Genomic DNA, 19,812 nt, shown 5'->3' on the forward strand with positions numbered 1-19,812 from the left:
ATTTAGCGAATTTTTGTAATTTGGCGGATTCCAAATCCTAGCCCGACCTGCCTTTTTTAGCCTGTTTGCGGATCGGCCCGACGGGCTCGACCCGTTTTGCCTCCCAATCATGTAATTCACTAAAGAATTTTGTAGAAAGGGGTCTATCTCCAAATATATCACAATACGGAGGTTAAAATATTAATTTAAATTTCCCAAACACAGAGGGTCAATATATGCCGTCGGATGCTAAGTAACTTAGATCCAACCGTTCATCCATGTTGGACTACCTACAACTCATTCACCCTCAAACGCGCAGAGAGAGAAAGAGAGAGAGAGAGAGAGTGAAAGAGGACCCTAATTCCGCAAACAGAACGAGAAGATTCTCTCTCGCAGTCCCAGCAATTCTTCTGGTAACGCAATCAAACCAATCGTATGTGTAATTTGATTAGGACTTTTCTTTTTATAAAAAATTGTTCATGTTATTATTCTCTTAACGAGAATTATTCATCTTTTGCGATGATTGTTGCACTATTTCTTATCACTTATTGATGCTTCAATTCATGAAAAGCTCTTTTTGTTTGAGTTAGTGATAATGAGTGCTGATTCCTTGTTTGGAAAATCAAAACTAGGGTTTGACTTTGCTGCAAATGTTTCTTCTGTATTACGAGTTGAGCTTTACGATTCAAGTTCATCTAAACTCGTGTTTAAGCTTCACGAATGTGTTAACTGACTTATGTATTTGCGCTTCGCAGGGATTATACTGTTAAAATGGCCAATAATTCTCAGCCCCCTGGTATGCAGGTACAAATGTTCTCATCAGTAGTTCTTAATGTTTTATCAATCTATTCTCTCTATGTACCAGCTACGCTATCATTCCATATTTTAGCAAGTTTATTTGACATTCAGCTGAAGGATTTAATTGTGCTTATTTATGGAACTAGCTGCTCTTTGCTGTTCCTTTTGTTAACTACTACTTCTTGCTCTCATATGGGAATATTTTGCAAGTTTGCATCACTCTTAGAACTCCTTATCTGCAGTTTCGGCCAGTCATTCAGGCCCAGCAAGGTCAGCCATTTGCTCCAATGGCTTCCCAACAATTTGGACTTGCAGGACATGCTATTCCTTCTTCAAATGTTGCAATGCCTGTTGGTCAGAGTCAGCAATTGCAGTATTCACAACCAATGCAGCAGTTGCCTCCAAGACATATTCAGCCTGGTCAACCTGCACCTTCGTCGCAGGTTATACCTATGCAATATATCCAAACAAATAGACCCCCGACATCCGTCCCACCACATTCACAGCCAACTGTTCCCCACTTAAGCAGTCATATGCCCAGCTTGGCTGTTTCAGCAGCAACTTCTCATTCTTCATATACTGTATGGTTGCCGTATTTTCTTTGTAGTTTTACATTGGTTGTACATTGTTAGAGTCCAGTTTGATATACAGTTTCGTACTCTTTTCAGTTTCAACCACCGTATAGTCAGCAGCAGGATAATGTTAATGCAATGGCTCAGTACCAGCAATCGGGCCAAATGCATGCTCCTCCGGCTGGACAACCTTGGGTGTCCTCTGTTTCTCAGAGTGCTGCAACTGTTACACCAGTGCAACAGGCTGGAGTGCAATCATCTGGTACTCCGTCAACTGATTCTGTAAGTGTTTGATCCTTACCTGGTTTCTAATGCATATTACTTGTTTTATTATCACGTTAATAAATTTTTATTATTTACCTAGTTGTAACAAGTATTGACACAAATAACATATGCTAAGAATGTTTCAAAAATTTTGGCAGAGCTTAGATAGTAGTGAATATTGGTAGTTTGACATTTATGAGTGCTTAAATATTGTATAAGTTTTGAAAATTTATGTTCTTATATTTTATGACCGTGTCCTACCATTTTTAGACATTGATATGGCTGTGTCTGTCTCCATGTCGGGTTTAGTGTTCATGTACATGTACATGTGCGTACCTTGTATATCTTCTTTTTTTTTTTCTCAATCTCTCTCACCAATTCTATCATTGTCATGGGCATATTTTTGGAGGAATTGTTAGGATCCACTGGAAGGTATTGGACATGAGTCTCACATTTGAAGTATGAGAATTTAATGAAACAGTTTATAATGGCCTTGGGCTCTACTCTAGGTTGTGGCATGTATTACCCAGGATTTGTATTAGTATACTTCAATAAATTTAGGTCGGCTTTTTGTTATGAACTTATGATATCATTGGATTGAAGTGGATTCTTTGAGAGCATAGCTTATTAGCTAACTGAATCTCTATAATTCATAAAGTATTTTTATGATGCTTACATTAGACGTGATTCATTGATTCAGATTTCTACTAAAGGTGGTAAAATATTATTATGTTTTTATATTATAGTTTTTGAGAAATATGATCTAATATAATTCTTGGTCTGTTGCTTTGTCAAATTTAGGCAACAAGTGCCCCTAACCAGCAGTCAGCATCTGATTGGCAAGAGCATACTGCAGCTGATGGCAGAAGGTATTGATTAATATCTTGTTTTTTGAGGAAACAGATGATATCTTTTACTGTTTACATTATTGAAAAAATATCTTTTACAGTTTATGATAACATTTGGATTGCTTATGTAGTTTGCATTATCTTGAATCATAAGAAGTTTTTGTTCTTTGATCATCTTTACCAGATATTACTACAACAAGAGGACAAGGCAATCTAGTTGGGAGAAACCATTGGAACTGATGTCACCTATTGAGGTGAGTTTTTGGATGATTGCTGATGCTGACACAATTTGAATGCCATTTTTATATATGTTCGACATGCTTGAAAATGTTGTGTGGCCAATCAAACTGGTTTCTAATGTGATCGTTGACCATATCTGAATATTTCAATCATCAAAAAAGGTTTATGGTGCGAATATCCTTTTATGCGCATGTGCTTCCACTGATTTGTAGATATCATGGCAAGTCAGGAGAAATTTTAGCAACTGCTCTATATGGTCACTGTGAAGGCGGTGGTTACACTTTCTCGAGGCAGGCAACAGTTTGCTATTTATAACCCCTTTTTTTTATTTTTATTTTTTTATTTTGGTTTACAATCTTAAAATGCAAGATTGGTGTATATTTGAATTACCATTAATTGATTGTTGTCTGTACCCTTCACATCCCCTTCCTCCAGTGGCTTAAGGGTGAACAATATGGGATGTGTGAATGATATCATTTGTTCCCTTTGTAAGTTTCTTTGGCTCTTCCTACGTGTACAAAAGAATAAAATAAATATAAAACATTTATGTGTTTATCTTATTGCTGTTTTACCACTTCCAACTCCTCTTTGTTTATGTATCTCGTTTCCCATTCCGTAATCTTGTTTAATCGGTTTTTTAATTGCAGTCAGGTATGCTTATGTATTTAGGCATGAGCATGTCAAAAGTTCTGCTTTGCTTTTATGCATTTTATATTATAACTCTTAATATTGGCAATGTTGTCATCTTACAGTATTCTCTTCGATCCTTGATTTGTTTAATTAATGCCTCTAGTTTCTAACAGCAGCATGTGTTTAATTTATTACCTTGATATGATAATCTGTTGTGGATGGTTTATGGTTAGCATTTGCAAATATCTCTAACTTTGCTGGATTTGACAGAGGGCTGATGCATCAACTGTTTGGAAAGAATTCACATCTTCAGATGGAAGAAAGTGCGTTTTATCCCTTGTTGTATAATTTTATTAAGTCTATTTTTCTGAACTTTCTGTGGCACGTATTTGTAAAATTTTACTTATGATCTATATTTTGACCATGATTTCTTGTAGGTATTATTACAACAAGGTTACTCAGCAATCAACATGGTCAATACCAGAGGAACTTAAGGTAATAATTATGTATGTTATAAATTTCTATAACTATACATGGAAACATTAAGTTTGTCAATCCAAATTACAATATTTCTATTCAGTTGGCTCGTGAATTGGCGCTGAAAGCTGCCAATCAGGGAATGCAGTTAGAAACAAGTGATACATCGAATACTGCTGTTTCATCTGCTGCACCATCAACAGTGACTAATACTGCTAGCTCAAACACTCCTTTGACATCAAATGGGCTTGCTTCAAGTCCAGCATCTGTCACACCAATTGCATCGTCAACTGGTCCTCAGCAGTTGGTTTCTGGATTATCAAGTACCACTGGGACTGAACTGAGTACTGTGGTAACTGCGTCTACGGCAGTAGCTGGACCTGCAAATCCTCTTGACACCACTACACCGTCCAGGTATAAACTCTGTTCTGTTTTCTACTGTTTTCGTCTATCCTTTTGGTAGTTTCTGTTGCTAACTTATGTGTCTAAAACTTACCTGAGCAGTGTTGAAAATCAAGCATCTCAGGATTTTGCTGCTCCTACCGGTGGAGCTTCTGTTAAAGATATAGAGGTAACCTCCCGCCCCCCAACTCTATTCTCAGCTTTTAGGTTTTCTTGCATTTATACAAGTGTACAAGAGCAAAGAATTAATGATTTCAAGAAGAAAGGATAACTTAAACAGAACACTAGAATAAATTTGCACCTTTGGTTCGATCTCTTGTAAAATATTTAAGCAACTGAAAAATGCACCAAACCATGTATGGCAGGGTAACAGCCGAATAGAAAGTTTTGTTATCACTGGGACTGTTTAATTGGCACCTAGATCTTTTGTTTGTAGGAAAAGTTTCTCTCTCTCTCTCTCTCTCTCTCTCTCTCTCTCACACACACACACACACACACACACACACAAAATCAGGTCATAAAGTGAGCAAAATATTCCTATGTGACAGTCTTCTTGATTTGCTGTGCGATTGAGAGCTAGCATTGAGTTATTTCTCATTTTGAGTTTTGTTGCTATTCTTGCAGGAAACCAAAAAAGGATTGCCAGTTGCTGGAAAAGTTAATGTGACTCTGCCAGAGGAGAAAGCAAATGATAAAGAAACCTTTGCATATGCAAATAAGATGGTAAGAGCTCCAAATGATATTGTTTACTGTATTCAAATGAAAATTTGGAATGCATGACACGGTTTTTATCTTTTTATTTTTATTGTATTAACTACAATCACAATGCTCTTTAGGAAGCAAAAATTGCATTTAAGGCACTATTGGAGTCTGCTAATGTTCAGTCTGATTGGACATGGGAACAGGTAAATAATGGACATTTTTCTAAGTTTCTCTTTTTGTTTCAAATGCTAATTACTATATTTGAATTGTAACTCAGGCGATGAGAGAAATAATCAATGACAAAAGATACAATGCTCTAAAAACACTTGGTGAGCGGAAACAAGCTTTTAATGAGGTGAGAAACTAGCTTGCAGTGGCACATTGCATGTGCCCCTTGTGTTGTGCATATATTCTATATGTATATTTATGACCATCTGGGTCTGACATGGGTCAATTTAAAATATTCAGTATTTGGGCCAAAGGAAGAAGCTAGAGGCTGAAGAGAGACGCATGAAGCAGAAAAAAGCTCGAGAAGAATTCACAAAGATGTTGGAAGTAAGTTACAGACATGATCTCAAGTTGTTTTGCTGATGTGAAATAATTCTTAATGCATGTTCTCTTTTCAGGAGTGCAAGGAGCTAACTTCATCCATGAGATGGAGGTACCTTTCTTGCCTCGTTGATTATGAATGAATTTACTAAGATGATTTTTATTCTAAACTAATCCTTCTTGAGATGCCTAACATTTATTTTGTCATGATCAGCAAAGCAATCAATATGTTTGAAAATGATGGGTTTCGCAATCAAAGATGTCTAAAATTTTATTCCTTGTTATACTGTTTAGGAAAAGGAAAATGCTGCTGAGGAACACAGACGGAATTTAGCAGAATACAGGAAATTCTTGGAGTCATGTGATTATGTGAAGGTACATATTACTTAAAAATGTTTAACTCTGTTGTAAACTTGTAATTGTTTCTATTTTCTTCAACATTCCTTATTTAGTCAATTTTCGCCTTTTGGGTTTCATTTTAGGTTCACAGTCCATGGCGAAAAGTCCAAGATCGGTTAGAGGACGATGATAGATATTTACGGCTTGAAAAAATTGACCGCTTGCTTGTTTTCCAGGTACAGCTGTTATAGTTATAGTTATAGTTGGCATATATCATAGATCTGTGTGCTGAGATTGGCATTGGCAGGACTATATTCGTGAATTGGAAAAGGAAGAAGAGGAGCAAAAACGAGTACAGAAGGTAGACCCTTAACGTGTCATTTGTTGAATTGTTGTGTCTTGGCCCACATGTTTGCATGTGTATTTATTTATGTGACTACATATAGGAGCGAGTTCGTCGTGGTGAAAGGAAAAATCGTGATGCATTCCGCAAGTTGTTGGAAGAACATGTTGCTGCTGGAATTCTTAATGCTAAAACTCAATGGAGAGAATACTGCTTGAAGGTAGTACATATTTTCATTGCTTGTGATGAAAAGCTGGAATAATATGGTAACAGAAATACTTTTCTTGTGTTCACATTTTCCCAGGTTAGGGATTTGCCTCAATATCAAGCTGTCGCATCAAACACATCTGGTTCCACTCCTAAGGATTTATTTGAGGATGTAGTAGAAGATCTTGAAAATCAGGTTATCTAATTTCCATTTTGAGTCATTTCTTTTGAATATTTATTGTTTCTTATCCTGATCAAATGGAGCAAGACTTAATTCTGTATTTTATGTTTTTTATTTTTTTTTTTCTGTTCAAATATTGAGTTTGATGTCAATAATTTTCTGAATTGAAATATATTGAAAATACGATTTCTCATATATTTCCAACTCCATTAATTTCTTTGATTGAATCTTTCTCGGGTCATTTGTGATTTGGGAATGGAATAAATTCTAGTATTGTGAGTGATCTGTTTAACTTACTGTATTTGTTAAAATTTTTGAAATGTTCACATCAACCTAAAGTATTAAATTTTGTGTTGACAGTACCATGAAGACAAGACACTGGTAAAAGATATAATTAAGTCAGGCAAGGTATGGTCTAAGCATCAAATATATTTTTCTTTTGCTTTATCCGTAGTTTTTATTTTTGATGAACAACCTGCTTCTCTGTTTCATGTGTTGATCAAGTAGATCACTGTAGTGTCCACTTCGGTGTTTGAGGAATTCAAGGCTGCTATCTTGGAAGAAGCTAGTTGCGAAACAATATCAGAGATCAATTTGAAGGTAATGTATTGTGGTTGTAATTTCTGTTATTTTAGTTTCATTTCTTGCTCCAAAAATATAATAATTTAAGAGTAATTAAATTACTTCATGGGAATCAGAGATTAATAGTTACTCTCCCAATGTCTAAAGAGGGAATTTAATGAGGCAACACAATGCAAGAAATTGTGGGTATTATATTTTTTGATGTATAATATTTAGCTACTACATTGGAAACTACTTTCAGAAATCTTACATAAATTTAATACTATCAGCAACGTGGTGAAGAAACTTATTACATTAGTTTCAACTCTATGTTCGTTATGGATATTGTTCTGTGAGGATTTGCTTGGATATTTATATTTGATATTTAAAAAGAGAAAAGAAAAAACACTATCTCAGAATAAAATGAAATGTTTCCATTGTCTAAGTAAGTCACCTCGATTTGAAATTTCCCATTCACTAAATTGCTGTATGGGTCTCTCTGTGATTCTTTTGATCAACTTCAATAAACTTAGAGTCACATGTGCATGCTGGAGATTGTATTCCTTTGCAACATGGATTATCAGATTTTGATTCTTTCTCTCTTTTAAAGCTTATATTCGAAGACTTGTTAGAGAGAGCTAAAGAGAAAGAGGAGAAAGAAGCTAAGAAGCGCCAGCGCCTTGCTGATGACTTAACTAACCTGTTATATACATTTAAGGTAAACTAAGATTTTTCCAGTTATCTAATTCTTGTTTCTCATTATTTGGCTAGGTAAATTATTACTAGAAAGTGTCATCATCTAATTTTGTAGGATATTACTACTTCTTCAACTTGGGAGGATTGCAAGCCACTTGTTGAGGAGACACAAGAGTACAGGTACATGTTCTCTGTTTCGAGTTACTGAGTCGGTTGTGCCATGAATAGTGTTGTCCATCCTGGAAATATTTGTTCTTGATGATTCTGTCCTACACTTATAGATCAATGGGGGATGAAAACTACAGTAGAGAAGTATTTGAGGAGTACATTACATACCTAAAGGAAAAAGCTAAAGAGAAGGAACGCAAGCGTGAAGAGGAAAAGGTGTGCAAATCTTATTTATCTGAGTTTTTCGTTTCATAACTTATTTGAATTGGTTGTGAGAAGATATGGCTTCATAATTTAGAAATATGTCTTCTTTATTAACTTATTTTAAGGGTCTAGGGTCAATACACCGCATTTTATTCTTACAAAAAAAAATTATCTGCAGGCCAGAAAGGAGAAAGAGAGAGAAGAGAAAGAGAAACGGAAGGAGAAGGAAAAGGAAAAGAAAGAGAAGGATAGAGAACGCGAGAAAGAAAAGTCTAAAGATCGGCATAAGAAGGACGACACAGATAGTGAAAACCAAGATATTGAAAGCCATGGTTTCAAGGAAGAGAAGAAAAAAGACAAAGATAAGGAAAGGAAACACAGGAAGAGGCGACACAGCAGTGTAGAGGATGTGGATTCCGAGAGGGATGAAAAAGAAGAGTCTAAGAAATCACGAAAGCACGGCAGCGACCGAAAGAAATCTCGAAAGGTCATTGATATTTCTGCATCATCTTGATTGTTAGATTTTACTTGTAACATTTTAGAATAAGCATGTGAAATGAATGCAACTATCTTGCAGCATGCAAACTCTCCAGAATCAGACAATGAAACCCGGCATAGAAGACACAAGAGGGAGCACCGTGATGGTTCCCGGAAAACCGGGGGCCATGAAGAACTTGAAGACGGGGAACTCGGCGATGATGCAGAGATTTAGACGCTAGGTTGCTAACCTTTTTGCAGTTATGAGATACAGAACTTTGCCTGCATCCTTTCAAGACTTGGGTTGTCGAATATTAATTTTGTTCTTTTAGACTCCCCTTTTCTTGGGGAACATTTGTGTTTAGGAGATTTGACTTCATATGTAAAAAAAAATTAGAATCTGTTGGTTCTCCTTGGATTTATCAATTAACATGTCCACTTTGTACCAAGGTTTTTGAGTCCTTGCGTATTTGCAAGTCCAAATTTTAAAAAATCAACTTTAGGTCTACAAGCTGAACAATGTGCGGATAATTTGACAATTATTTCCAAACGCAAGTAATAAGCAGATTATAATCTGAATTAGTTTTCCAAATCAATTGAATTATAACTAAAATCATTGCTCCAAAGTAGGAGAGCTTTTTGTGTGTGTTTGATTTCTACGCTAGGATTGGTCTGCCCAAGTTGCTATAAATTCTAATACAATTTCATTGTTAATACCTTCCAATATATGGTCAGTGATCTCAACACTAATGGCTTTCACTTGTTCCTCCATGTTCCTCCATTCGTCTATTGAACTCAAGTAATCCATAGTCTTGAGGTTTGCACCTTGCCGACCGCATTCTTTTTTTCCCTCACAAATGGGTCCTTTGTAACATTGTTTTACCTTTTCTTGCTTAGTTGGAATGGCCACTATGGAAATATCTCTCTCACGGGCACATAGCAGTCTTTTAATCTTTTGAACTACCTTTTTGGACGTATTTGGCCGAATAAGAAACTCTGCTGATTGCTTATTGGTATTGGTACAATTCTCTTTCTTCACTGACTCTCCAAGTAAATTCCATATGGCAGCTACTGTTTCATCAGCACATCATACTCATGAGTTCATATACAATGATAAGTCATGTTATTTTAACATAGTGTTTTAGATTAAATGTCACTTTTAGTTATGTAAACATCAAAATAACATATTGGTTTCATCAACAGTATAAATCCATCAATTTTGTTGAATGATACATTAGCATGCAATGCGATTTATTAACAAAATAGTACCAATTTGTGAGAGACTAAAATATCTTACAAAACATAATTCTAAGAGCAACTCCAATAAGATATTTTTTTAGTATCAATTTTGATTTTTATAGTAACTAAACCGATTTGAAATTGAAACTTACATTTAATATAATCTTTGAAATGATATTGGTAAGGAGATACCGTATCATTTTAAAAAAAAGACTAATAAATACTGTCATTTATATATCTATTAAATCTATTAAATGAACATTGTAACTTTGTTATGTAACGTCGTTAAATTGAAATGAAACCAAGCATTAGAGTGACGAATTTCAATTTTCACATGGAGTTTCAAATCAATTTTTATGATATATGGTCTCACAAATGTTTATGTGGTATTGTGCGGGATCCAAAATAAAATGAAATTAAAACTATGTATTGGAGATGCTCTAAGGACTAATTAATATTTTCGAAATTTTAGGATGTAAAATGTACATTAATTGTAATTTTATGGACCAAATTATACACTTACTCGTTAATAATCATATTCAACTTGCATAATGAAACTCATACTTATTTAAGCTATGGTTCACGGATGTCAATGACTGTCTAAAACACAATGTGAATATAACATTTCTATTAAAGAACATGACTCAATATTTTTACTATTTCCGTTTTTTTTTTTCCTTTGGGAATATACACGTAAAGAAAGTAATATTTGAACATGGGAGATTATACTGAAATCCACGGTGAAAAAACTGCAACTAGTCATATCTTAATCAATAAATTGGAAACAAAATATTTAGGGTTAAATATTATATATAGACAATAATAATAAATTAAACAGTACATTATTTATACATACACAAATACTATACAAATACATAGTCGCTGATTTTTGGTGTGCACATAGTATTTTTGTGAATTTATATAACTATTAAAATAAGAGATAGTTAAAGTTAAGGCAAATATTTTTGTTGACGTGATAAATTGGTAATACATTATTATCTATATTAAACTTTTTTACATTGATGCATTCAAATTAAACACTTTAAAAAGATTTGTAGTTAAAAAACATATTTAAGGATTAGATATATACCTCTGAAAAGTTTCTGAAGAAAACAAATTTTGATCTTCATTATTTGACCATAAGGAATTTCCTTTCTTTCCATATGGTAGAAGAACTTTGTAAAAAGGAAGCATAGCCTTTTTTCTCTTTCTTGATTTCTCATCATTATTAGAACTCTTATTTCCATCAGAATCTCCATTGAATCTTTTCCACCATTTTGAAGAGTGTTGTCTCTCAAGAAGGTAAACCTCTAATATGAATGGTTCTTGTTGCTCAGTGAGAAAATCTCTAATCCTTTTTTGTGGTTTGGTTGTTGATGAAGCCATAGAAGGAGGCTAAAGTTTGAAGGGTAAGTAAGTAATAATAAAAGATGTTGCAATTAGCATATCTGAAAGTTGAGGACAGAGACTATATAGTCACAATAATATATGGAATGTTTTGGAAGTTAATGAAGTCACAAGCAATGATACCATACAATGTAATTAGGTACAAACAATATTAATTATAAGAGTAATCACAAATTGTCCTTCAAAATTTTTTTCTTTTTTTTTCCCAGATAGAATTAGCTTCTTAGAATTTGAAAATAAGGATAGAGATTCAAATTCTTATTGGTTAGAAATTCATTTTGACAATTGCTAATACGTTCCGAAAAAAATAAGTACGTTTATAGATTTGTTTAATTAACAAGTGCAGCACTCTTTATTTAGTAAAAAATGTTTTAAGAATAATGCATCTAATTTTTCACAATTTCAAAAAGGTCAACATAGTATATTTTTTGTGTTAAATTTTATATGAAAGGATTAATTTGTCAACTTTTTACATTATCAAGGATGAATTTGTCATTTTAATATCCAAAACACAACTTTATTCTCCATTTTTTTTCAAAGTTAGAAGCTATGTTGCACGGACACTGACACAAGACATGACATAACACAGGACACGCCGACACGTGAATTTTAAAATCTTACATGACACGGAGATACAATATATACTATATCTAAATTTATTTTAAGAATATATGTTAAGAATAAGATTGGACACGCGGACACATGATGGTATTTAGGTGTGTCCAAACGTGTCCGGAGAAGAATTTTTTATTTTTTATTAAGACACGGTTGGACACAGTAGACACGTGTGTCGGACGAATGTCGGTGAGTGTCGTATCCAAAATGTGTCCGACACGCAGACACAAAGTATCCGTGCTTCATAGGTTAGAAGTGAGATTCGAATCCGCAACTTTTAGGTGAGTATAGAGAAACTATGCCATTTGAGCTACTCATCATAAAATTTAAATTAATTTTTTTTTAGAATTGTGCATTAGTCATTAACACACGTTTAATAATTATTATGGTGGTTTAACCGAAATGTCCAGGCCAAAAGTTAAAAAATATCGAATACATAATAAAAGTGATGTAATATTGTCATATTGATGTGTGTCTTTCTAGAGATTTTTTGGATGCATGTCTGATGTTAATGTAGCAGTCATTTTTTTTTAGGTTAAAAACTTCCTCCAGCCTATGATATTCAATTACCCTTATTAGTTCATATGGATTTCACTGCATGTATCGTCCATTCAAGAATGATTAATTCCAATGATCAAGAGAATCTTGGTTTCAAAATTTCAGTCCGATCCATACAAAGAGAATAATTATTCAAAGTAGCATCATATAGGACAGAAAGCTAAGAAAGAATATAAAATGCATGCATGGTAAGTTATATATTAAGAATATTTTAAAATGAGGTGTCACTTTGGTTTTTTTTTATACAAACATGTTTGTTGAAACTTTATTTTCACTCATGTTACTTTCAACAATCATCACGGACAGACAACAAAACATTTACACTATTTCGATCATTTATACAATGTTGATATTTGCAATTTTGCATAGGATTCAAATCTTGTTAAAATTATTTTTAAAAAAATTAATTCAATTCTCTATTATTTACCCAAATAAATAGAGTTTCTTTACTTTTTATTGATTTCAATGGTAAAGATGTGACTTGTCAAGTTAGCAAGAAACATATTCATTTTGTAAATATGTAAATTTGATATCTAGTCGTTTTTTTTAGGTTGGTCTACTGGTTAGCTCACTAATTAAACACTTGTTGGGGTTCGAATCCCACTTTATGTATAAAGCAATCTATTGGCTAACAACAAACTTTTAAATGGAGCTCAGATGATTCTATTTTTTCAGAATCCGAAGTATTATTTGACTAAGTTTGAAAATTAAAAAAAAAAATCTAAAGAAATTTAGTACAACTAATGGTCGCCTAAATAAATTTGATAAGTTTGGTTAGTATTTATTTGACATTGTAACAAAAATTAAAATGCACATTTGAGAAGATTTATAGGTTGTATTATACTATGTTTATAAGAATTTAAGAATCAAAGTATACCGAAGCCTAAGTTAGAGAAAACATAAAGAAGTTCCCCCTTTTCTATATTTTGTTAACTATGAAAATTGAATTGATATATTTTTTTTTTAAAGATTAGAATTTTTTAACTTTATGTCTAATGGATATAATTGAGGAGAGAGATGGAGGATATTGTCTACCCACACTTGTTTTGGTTATTCAATATTTATTTATTTTCAGTAAGGTTGGGGTTCAACTTTTGTCAATAATTGAAAATAATAGATTAGCTAACACTAAAAGGATCTTATACTGATAGTTGATAGGGATTTTTTTTTTTTTAATTAGTGATTTTGTTCAAAAAGAAAATCAACACATCCATTTTAGTGTAAATTGAAAGGATAAACTCATTTAAAGTAAGTTATTCTTAAAAAGATGAGAAACTGAAAAATATTCACTCTAAGATCTTTAAAGTGTATTATGTGCTAAACCTCCAAAATAATCTAAAGTTAGATACCTCTAATTTCTCAATGTAAATACAAGTGCACTTTCTTTTAAGCTTTCTACTTATGTTGAAAACTACTTATTAGTTCAAATTTCAGAATCATTATTTCCATTTTAGCGAAATTCTTAAAAAGGTATCAGAAAATGGCAAAAATGCAATGCAAACGACAATTCTATTTTCAGCTGAGGTGTGGGTAAGAAAACTGGAAAATGAAATAGTACTCACTCCTCAATTAATGTAATTATTAGGCTATATATATTGGTTTTAGTTCTTGTTTAAAGAAACATCTAAGGAGTACCAATCTATTTGGTTTTTATCAAAAGTGGTACTTTTGGCTTAGTAGCACCCACTAATTTTGTATTGTCTGCCTTCAAATCTAAATCCAATCTTAGTCCTTTTTTAAATAATAAAAAAAAAGTATCTATATTAATCAAAGCTTAGTTATTATACTTTATAATTGCTTTGATGTGTCGCTATCAACGGTATATGATTCAATGAGGACCATGCACAAATATGTCCTAAGGTTATAAAACATTTATTGTGGGGTTTGTTAAGTGCTAAAACATTATTATCTAAAAATTATACGGAAACATAATTTAATTTCTTTTAATAATGTGAATAACTCCTGAGATTAGGACTTGATAGATAACAAGGCATACCCAGTTACCCACCAAGATTGGGTCATTAATGGACCATATCATTATACAAGCCACATATTTTAACTTATATTTTTCAATGAATGTTTTGTCTTTATAAATTAAATTGTCCTATTGTCTTTTTTCTTTCGTCAGGATATACAGAAAACGGATTTTGCGGAAGCTGTTTATTTTATGTAAAATGATATATCCTCCTATTGTCATAATTACTAGAAGACCTTTTACAATTAAAAAAACATTAAATGTATAAATATTTTCAATTTTTTTTTGGTATACAAATACTTTCAATTTAATACTATTGATGATCAACTATGGGTGCATAACTTTATCTATTTTCATTTAATCATTTCATTCTTTTTGGGCTGCTAAAGGTTTAACTTTCAACTAAAACAAAAAAACAAAAAATCCCTATAAACATATACTTCGTGGAAACATGAAAAAATAAAGAAAAAGAAACATATATTACTTGGGGGTTCACAACTAAATTGTTTCGACTTTCGAATGAATTGTTGGATGACAGAATTGACCCTTGTCATAACATTTCATAGCTTTTTTCTACATATTCTCACAATCCTTATTGAAATGTATCGACTGTGATTTAATTCCATTATGATCATCTAAAAGTATAAACTTAATGGAAATAGAAAGCACCAACGTAAAATAATAGTAAAATCTACAACGGTAGTTTATTGTACATGATTCACCAAGTTTACGATTGTCCTTCCGCTACAAGTATTAACTATTAAATAAGTCACAGACCACGTGAAATGGAATAAAAAGATTAAGAGAAGGGTAAGTAGGAAGGAAGTACTAAAAATAGGATCCAATGCCGGTAACCACTTTAGACTTTAGAGGCCAAACCATGAACGAAAAATTAATAAACAAAAAATTCATCCGACAAAACTTCAATAATATGAAAATATCTGTCATGCTAGTGAGATACTCAAAATCTTGATCATAATTTCACAGAATTTTAATTTCAAAGATAAAAAATAAGTCTCTCAAAACACACGGTAAGATTTTCCCATGGTACTCTTCAGATACAAGCACCTAACCTGAAATAAGTAAAATAAATATTGCACGTTATATGATTTGGCTAGATGAAAGAATTTAAATATACCCATGGATTAAAAATAACAATACAGGGAATAAACACTAATCAACAAACATGCAAACTAAGTCAATAATAAAAGGGGTAAAGTCATGAACATGTCGACATAGCCATTTAACCAGAAGAGATAGATGAAGAATGCAATAGCAGACATAGCCATTTAACCAGAAGAGATAGATGAAGAATGCAATAGCAACGCATCAAACATCGAAGGACGGAGGAATACTTACGTTCTGCCAGTTCTTTTTCAACAGGGAAACAAGGAAGTTAACACTCAGTTGTACGTTTTGAAAGATTTGCTTTTCCTCCATACTAACATTGCCAACGGCTACTCCCATGCAGAGCACCTTCTTAAGCTGAAACTTGACCATAGCCTTTGTCTCGTTAACTTTTGACTCGAGAGATTCTTGGTGGGTAACAAGTGTGGGAAACTTTCCTGCAAAGTCAGGAGGAATTTCAAAAGCAGCAAAAGGTGAAAACTGAAATTCGAACGATACACGCAACATATAAGGTCTACCAAACAAAACGAACACTACATTCAGTAGACAATTAAAAGAACTATAAACAGGAAGACTACAATGTCACACTTGAATAAAATTATCTAAATCATAATAATTTAACAAGTTTCTGGAAATGCACAAAAGTTTAAAATCGAAAAGATACATGCCTGCCTTGTTGAGACCAGGACCCAAGAGACGAGGAATCTGCTTAATGACTGCTTCAGAAGCCAAGAAAGCATGATATTTCTTGGCAAGTTTCTTCACCAATTTCTTATTTTTGTTAAGCTTCTTCAATGCTTCAACATCCATCCAATCCAATCCTATTTTCTCAGCCTGCAAATTATAAGTTCAATCAACATAACAAACATGGCAACCATTACACACAACAATCACACAAGCAGCACTGAAACACAACCAAAATATCACTTCCATCAAATCATAAAATGTCATTGCTCTCTTCAAGTGCAGCCAATGTGTCATTTCAAGATACTCCATTCATACAACAAAATGGAAAGCACAGCATTTGCAAAGTCATTCAAATCAAGCATCTCATTTACACACTTCAAATACCAGATTGTTACAAACGTTAATGTTAAGCCAAAAACTTCAATTAGATACCTAATTTTCTCACATAAATATGTAATTTCTACGAATCAACTTATTCTATCATATCCAATATAAATCAAGGGTCATGTATGACAATAACCAAATTACAAAAATAAAAGGAGCTACCATTTTACTTCTATAACTAAGAAGTCTTGATACAACAACAGAAAATGAATTGGAAGACAAGCTTACCTCTTCAACATGCTGAGCATCACCAAGCATGCAGATTTTCATCTTGGGCCTTGGGATGTGTGGCAACTTTACAGAACCACTGAAGCGCTTGTCCTTCTGTGGATCATAGTTTTTGAGTCCAATTTGGAGCTCAATGGTCTCAACAAACTTCCTATTCTTCTCTTTCGAATCAGCCACAATTCCTGTGATGGCTTCTCTCAGCGCATCACTCTGAAGCTTACTATACAGTTCGCGCGCGCACACACACAGATAAAATCAACACTCATATCGCCAATTAATTAATTTCACAAAAACAAAATTATTCAAGAGATTCATTTCGTTTTCACCAAACATTTATTATTAATCCATGACGAAAATGAGGGGAAAACATAAATCTTTGACGGTGGAAGCTAAAATTTACCTCATGGTTGAAGCTAGGGTTTTGTGGAATCAAGAGCTGCTAAAACTGCGAACAAAAATTGAAATGGAAAGAGAAAGAGTTGGTATTAGGAAAAACTAAACGTCAAAATCGAATCCAAATCAAAATGGAAAGAGGAGAATTATTGTAGCGATTTGAGTGAACGCAGAAAGTAGCAATACCCTGTGTCTGTGTGAGGCGGAATGGAACAGAAGACAGTAGCTAGGGTTTTCGGCTGGTTATGGATATGACATATGAGCATTGGCTGGGTTGGGCCGGGTTGGGCCGGGTTAAGCTTCCAAATTAATTTAATATTGGGCTTAGGCCCATTACGATATCAGACCCTCAATCTTTTCTTCTATTCTAATACTATGGTCCAAAAGCCCCCTTGCCATTCAAAGGAGGATTGGGTATGAACCGGGAGGGTTGGCAGCGCTGGGTGCTCTGATATTGTTGGCTGGAATTTTTTTTTTTTCGTTCTGAGTTGCTGTTGTTACGATTTTAGTTCTGAGTTGCTGAATTAGATTATTGTTGTTGCTGCTGAATTATTGAATTATCGTTTAATTATTGATTTTAATTTTCTCACATAATCTCTTTGAAGGGATATAATGTTTTTATTTTACTTCACTGCAAAGATATGAGTTAAACTCCAAAATAGTCTCTGAGATTGCCATCGTGCACTAAAATCGTCCCTGAGATTCCAATTGCACTAATTACGTGAAAAAAATGTATCATATTAGTCCCTCACCTATTTTCCATTAACGACGTGATGACACGGCATGATGACGTATACTGTAAGTGACACGTGTCATTTCATGATTTGGTCACGTGTAATGGTATGATGATATGGTGACCAGTGACACGTGGCATGCTGATGTGGATGGTTGTGCCACGTGTCACAATGTTATTTGGCCACGTGTCCGTTTGTGCCACGTGTCGCAACAATATTCGTCCACGTGTCATCCATTATGTCATCGTTGTATATGCACCAAATTAGTCCCTCACTTTGCATTAAGTGACTCATTTTAGTCCCTGAAATTGAATGCCGTATACCAAACTAGTCCCTTCACTAATTTTTTCTCATTTTTTTCTATAAATTAAAAAATTTAATATCTTAGATACACTAATTTCAATTCTATTTTTTATATATCGTCCTTGGATACACTAATTTCAATTATATTTTTTTCATATATCGTTTAAATACAAGTGCTTTTATAAAAAATTTTAAGATTTTAGTTTTAATTATATAATTTTTTTAATAATTTAACATTGGTAAATTTTGTAATATATAAGTATGTTATTATAAAAAAATAATTATATGATTGATTAGACACATTTTTTTCATAAAAAAATATGTGTTTTTAACAATAAATTAATAATTAAAATAAACATTTTTTTCTTATGAAATACACGTTTTCGTTATGTGTAAATGAGTTAGATTGAAAATACTTCAAGCAGTCTCACTACCATCTTTGACCTCTACAGTCTAGAGGAAAGAGGTTAGAGATGGTAATGAGGGAAGTTTGAAATACCTTCACGTCAACTCCAAGACGGCAATTATTAGGGATATCCGCAAGAAAAAAATATTTTATAAACGTACTGAAAGAGATCGGAGATGGTAGTGAATGTGCTTGAAAAGCCTTCACGTCAACTCTAAGTCGGCAGTTAGAGTATTCGTAAGAGAAAAAATATTTTATAAAAATATTTTTATTTGAAGAACATGTGAAAAATAGAATTGAAATTAATGCATTCAAAAATATTGAAAATTTTGAATTTATAGAAAAAAATGAGAAAAAACTGGTGAAGGGACTAGTTTGGTGCACGACATTCAATTTCAGGGACGAAAATGAGTCACTTAATGCAAAGTGAGGGACTAATTTGGTGCATATACAACGATGACATAATGGATGACACATGGACGAATACTGTTGTGACACGTGGCACAAACAGACACGTGGCCAAATAACATTGTGACACGTGGCACAACCATCTACGTCAGCATGCCACGTGTCACCGGTCACCACATCATCATACCATTACACGTGGCCAAATCATGAAGTGACACGTGTCACTTACAGTCCATGTCATCATATCATGTCATCACGTCGTTAATGGAAAATAGGTCAGGGACTAATATGGTGCATTTTTTTCAATCTCAGGGACGTAATTTGTGCAATTGGAATCTCAGGGACGATTTTAGTGTACGATGCCAATCTCAGGGACTATTTTGGGGTTTAACTCGCAAAGATATATTTATTCACCGGCACTGATTATATTATTTTCTTTTGTTATCGGTCACTATTTCCTTTGATAAGTTAATTATTTATATTTTTTATTATATAATAGTTGTATTTGATTTTAATAGAAATAAGCATTTTAAACTTTTTTTTTGGATATATTCAAGATCTGATTCGCAAATGTGCAAATCGGATTGAATCTGAGTATAAAAAATACAAATATTATATCCGATCTGATCCAATAAATTTATTAGGGACCAAATAAAAATTTTGGTCATATTCAATTCAAATCTAGTCAATGTGCAGTTCTATTTAGAATG

At 33.3% G+C, this 19,812-nt stretch overlaps 3 protein-coding genes across 4 annotated transcripts in view; 1 reads left to right on the top strand and 2 right to left on the bottom strand.

Annotated features, from left to right (window-relative positions):
• The window catches only part of LOC110263641, a 16,457-nt gene extending 4,947 nt beyond the window's left edge, over nt 1-11,510 (bottom strand). The window contains exons 1-2 of one of the 2 annotated variants that reach the window (XR_002349524.1): nt 10,967-11,102; nt 48-51 (exon numbers count right to left, since the gene is read on the bottom strand). Coding sequence is in view for 1 of the 2 variants with exons in the window: in XM_021105286.1 (XP_020960945.1) it covers nt 9,299-9,708; nt 10,967-11,135 (579 nt within the window). In the remaining variant the exon portion in view is untranslated. Of the gene's footprint in view, nt 1-47; nt 52-9,184; nt 9,709-10,966 lie in introns of those variants that run through there. The other variant, XM_021105286.1, reaches the window with a different exon arrangement.
• Nucleotides 243-9,176, top strand: LOC107605579 (pre-mRNA-processing protein 40A). Its single transcript, XM_016307493.2, is given in 28 exon segments — nt 243-412; nt 735-783; nt 1,020-1,358; nt 1,446-1,631; nt 2,415-2,482; nt 2,646-2,715; nt 3,602-3,654; nt 3,769-3,826; nt 3,912-4,222; nt 4,313-4,379; nt 4,835-4,933; nt 5,047-5,115; nt 5,190-5,267; nt 5,381-5,467; nt 5,539-5,573; nt 5,676-5,753; nt 5,755-5,836; nt 5,944-6,036; nt 6,108-6,161; nt 6,247-6,363; nt 6,448-6,546; nt 6,892-6,939; nt 7,039-7,131; nt 7,703-7,810; nt 7,904-7,968; nt 8,070-8,172; nt 8,339-8,647; nt 8,738-9,176. Coding segments are annotated over 28 exon segments (3,108 nt in total). The 5' UTR covers nt 243-257; the 3' UTR covers nt 8,873-9,176.
• Nucleotides 15,267-17,548, bottom strand: LOC107605581 (60S ribosomal protein L10a). The gene is made up of 6 exons (XM_016307496.2): nt 17,438-17,548; nt 17,259-17,303; nt 16,859-17,078; nt 16,228-16,393; nt 15,791-15,996; nt 15,267-15,504 (listed from the first exon to the last, which is right to left on the bottom strand). The coding sequence occupies exons 2-6, from the start codon at nt 17,261-17,263 to the stop codon at nt 15,451-15,453; spliced, it is 651 nt and encodes a 216-aa protein (XP_016162982.1). The 5' UTR covers nt 17,264-17,303; nt 17,438-17,548; the 3' UTR covers nt 15,267-15,450.

The sequence above is a fragment of the Arachis ipaensis genome, chromosome B06 (genome assembly GCF_000816755.2).
Source record: "Arachis ipaensis cultivar K30076 chromosome B06, Araip1.1, whole genome shotgun sequence".
In the NCBI taxonomy this organism is placed as follows: Eukaryota; Viridiplantae; Streptophyta; class Magnoliopsida; order Fabales; family Fabaceae; genus Arachis; species Arachis ipaensis.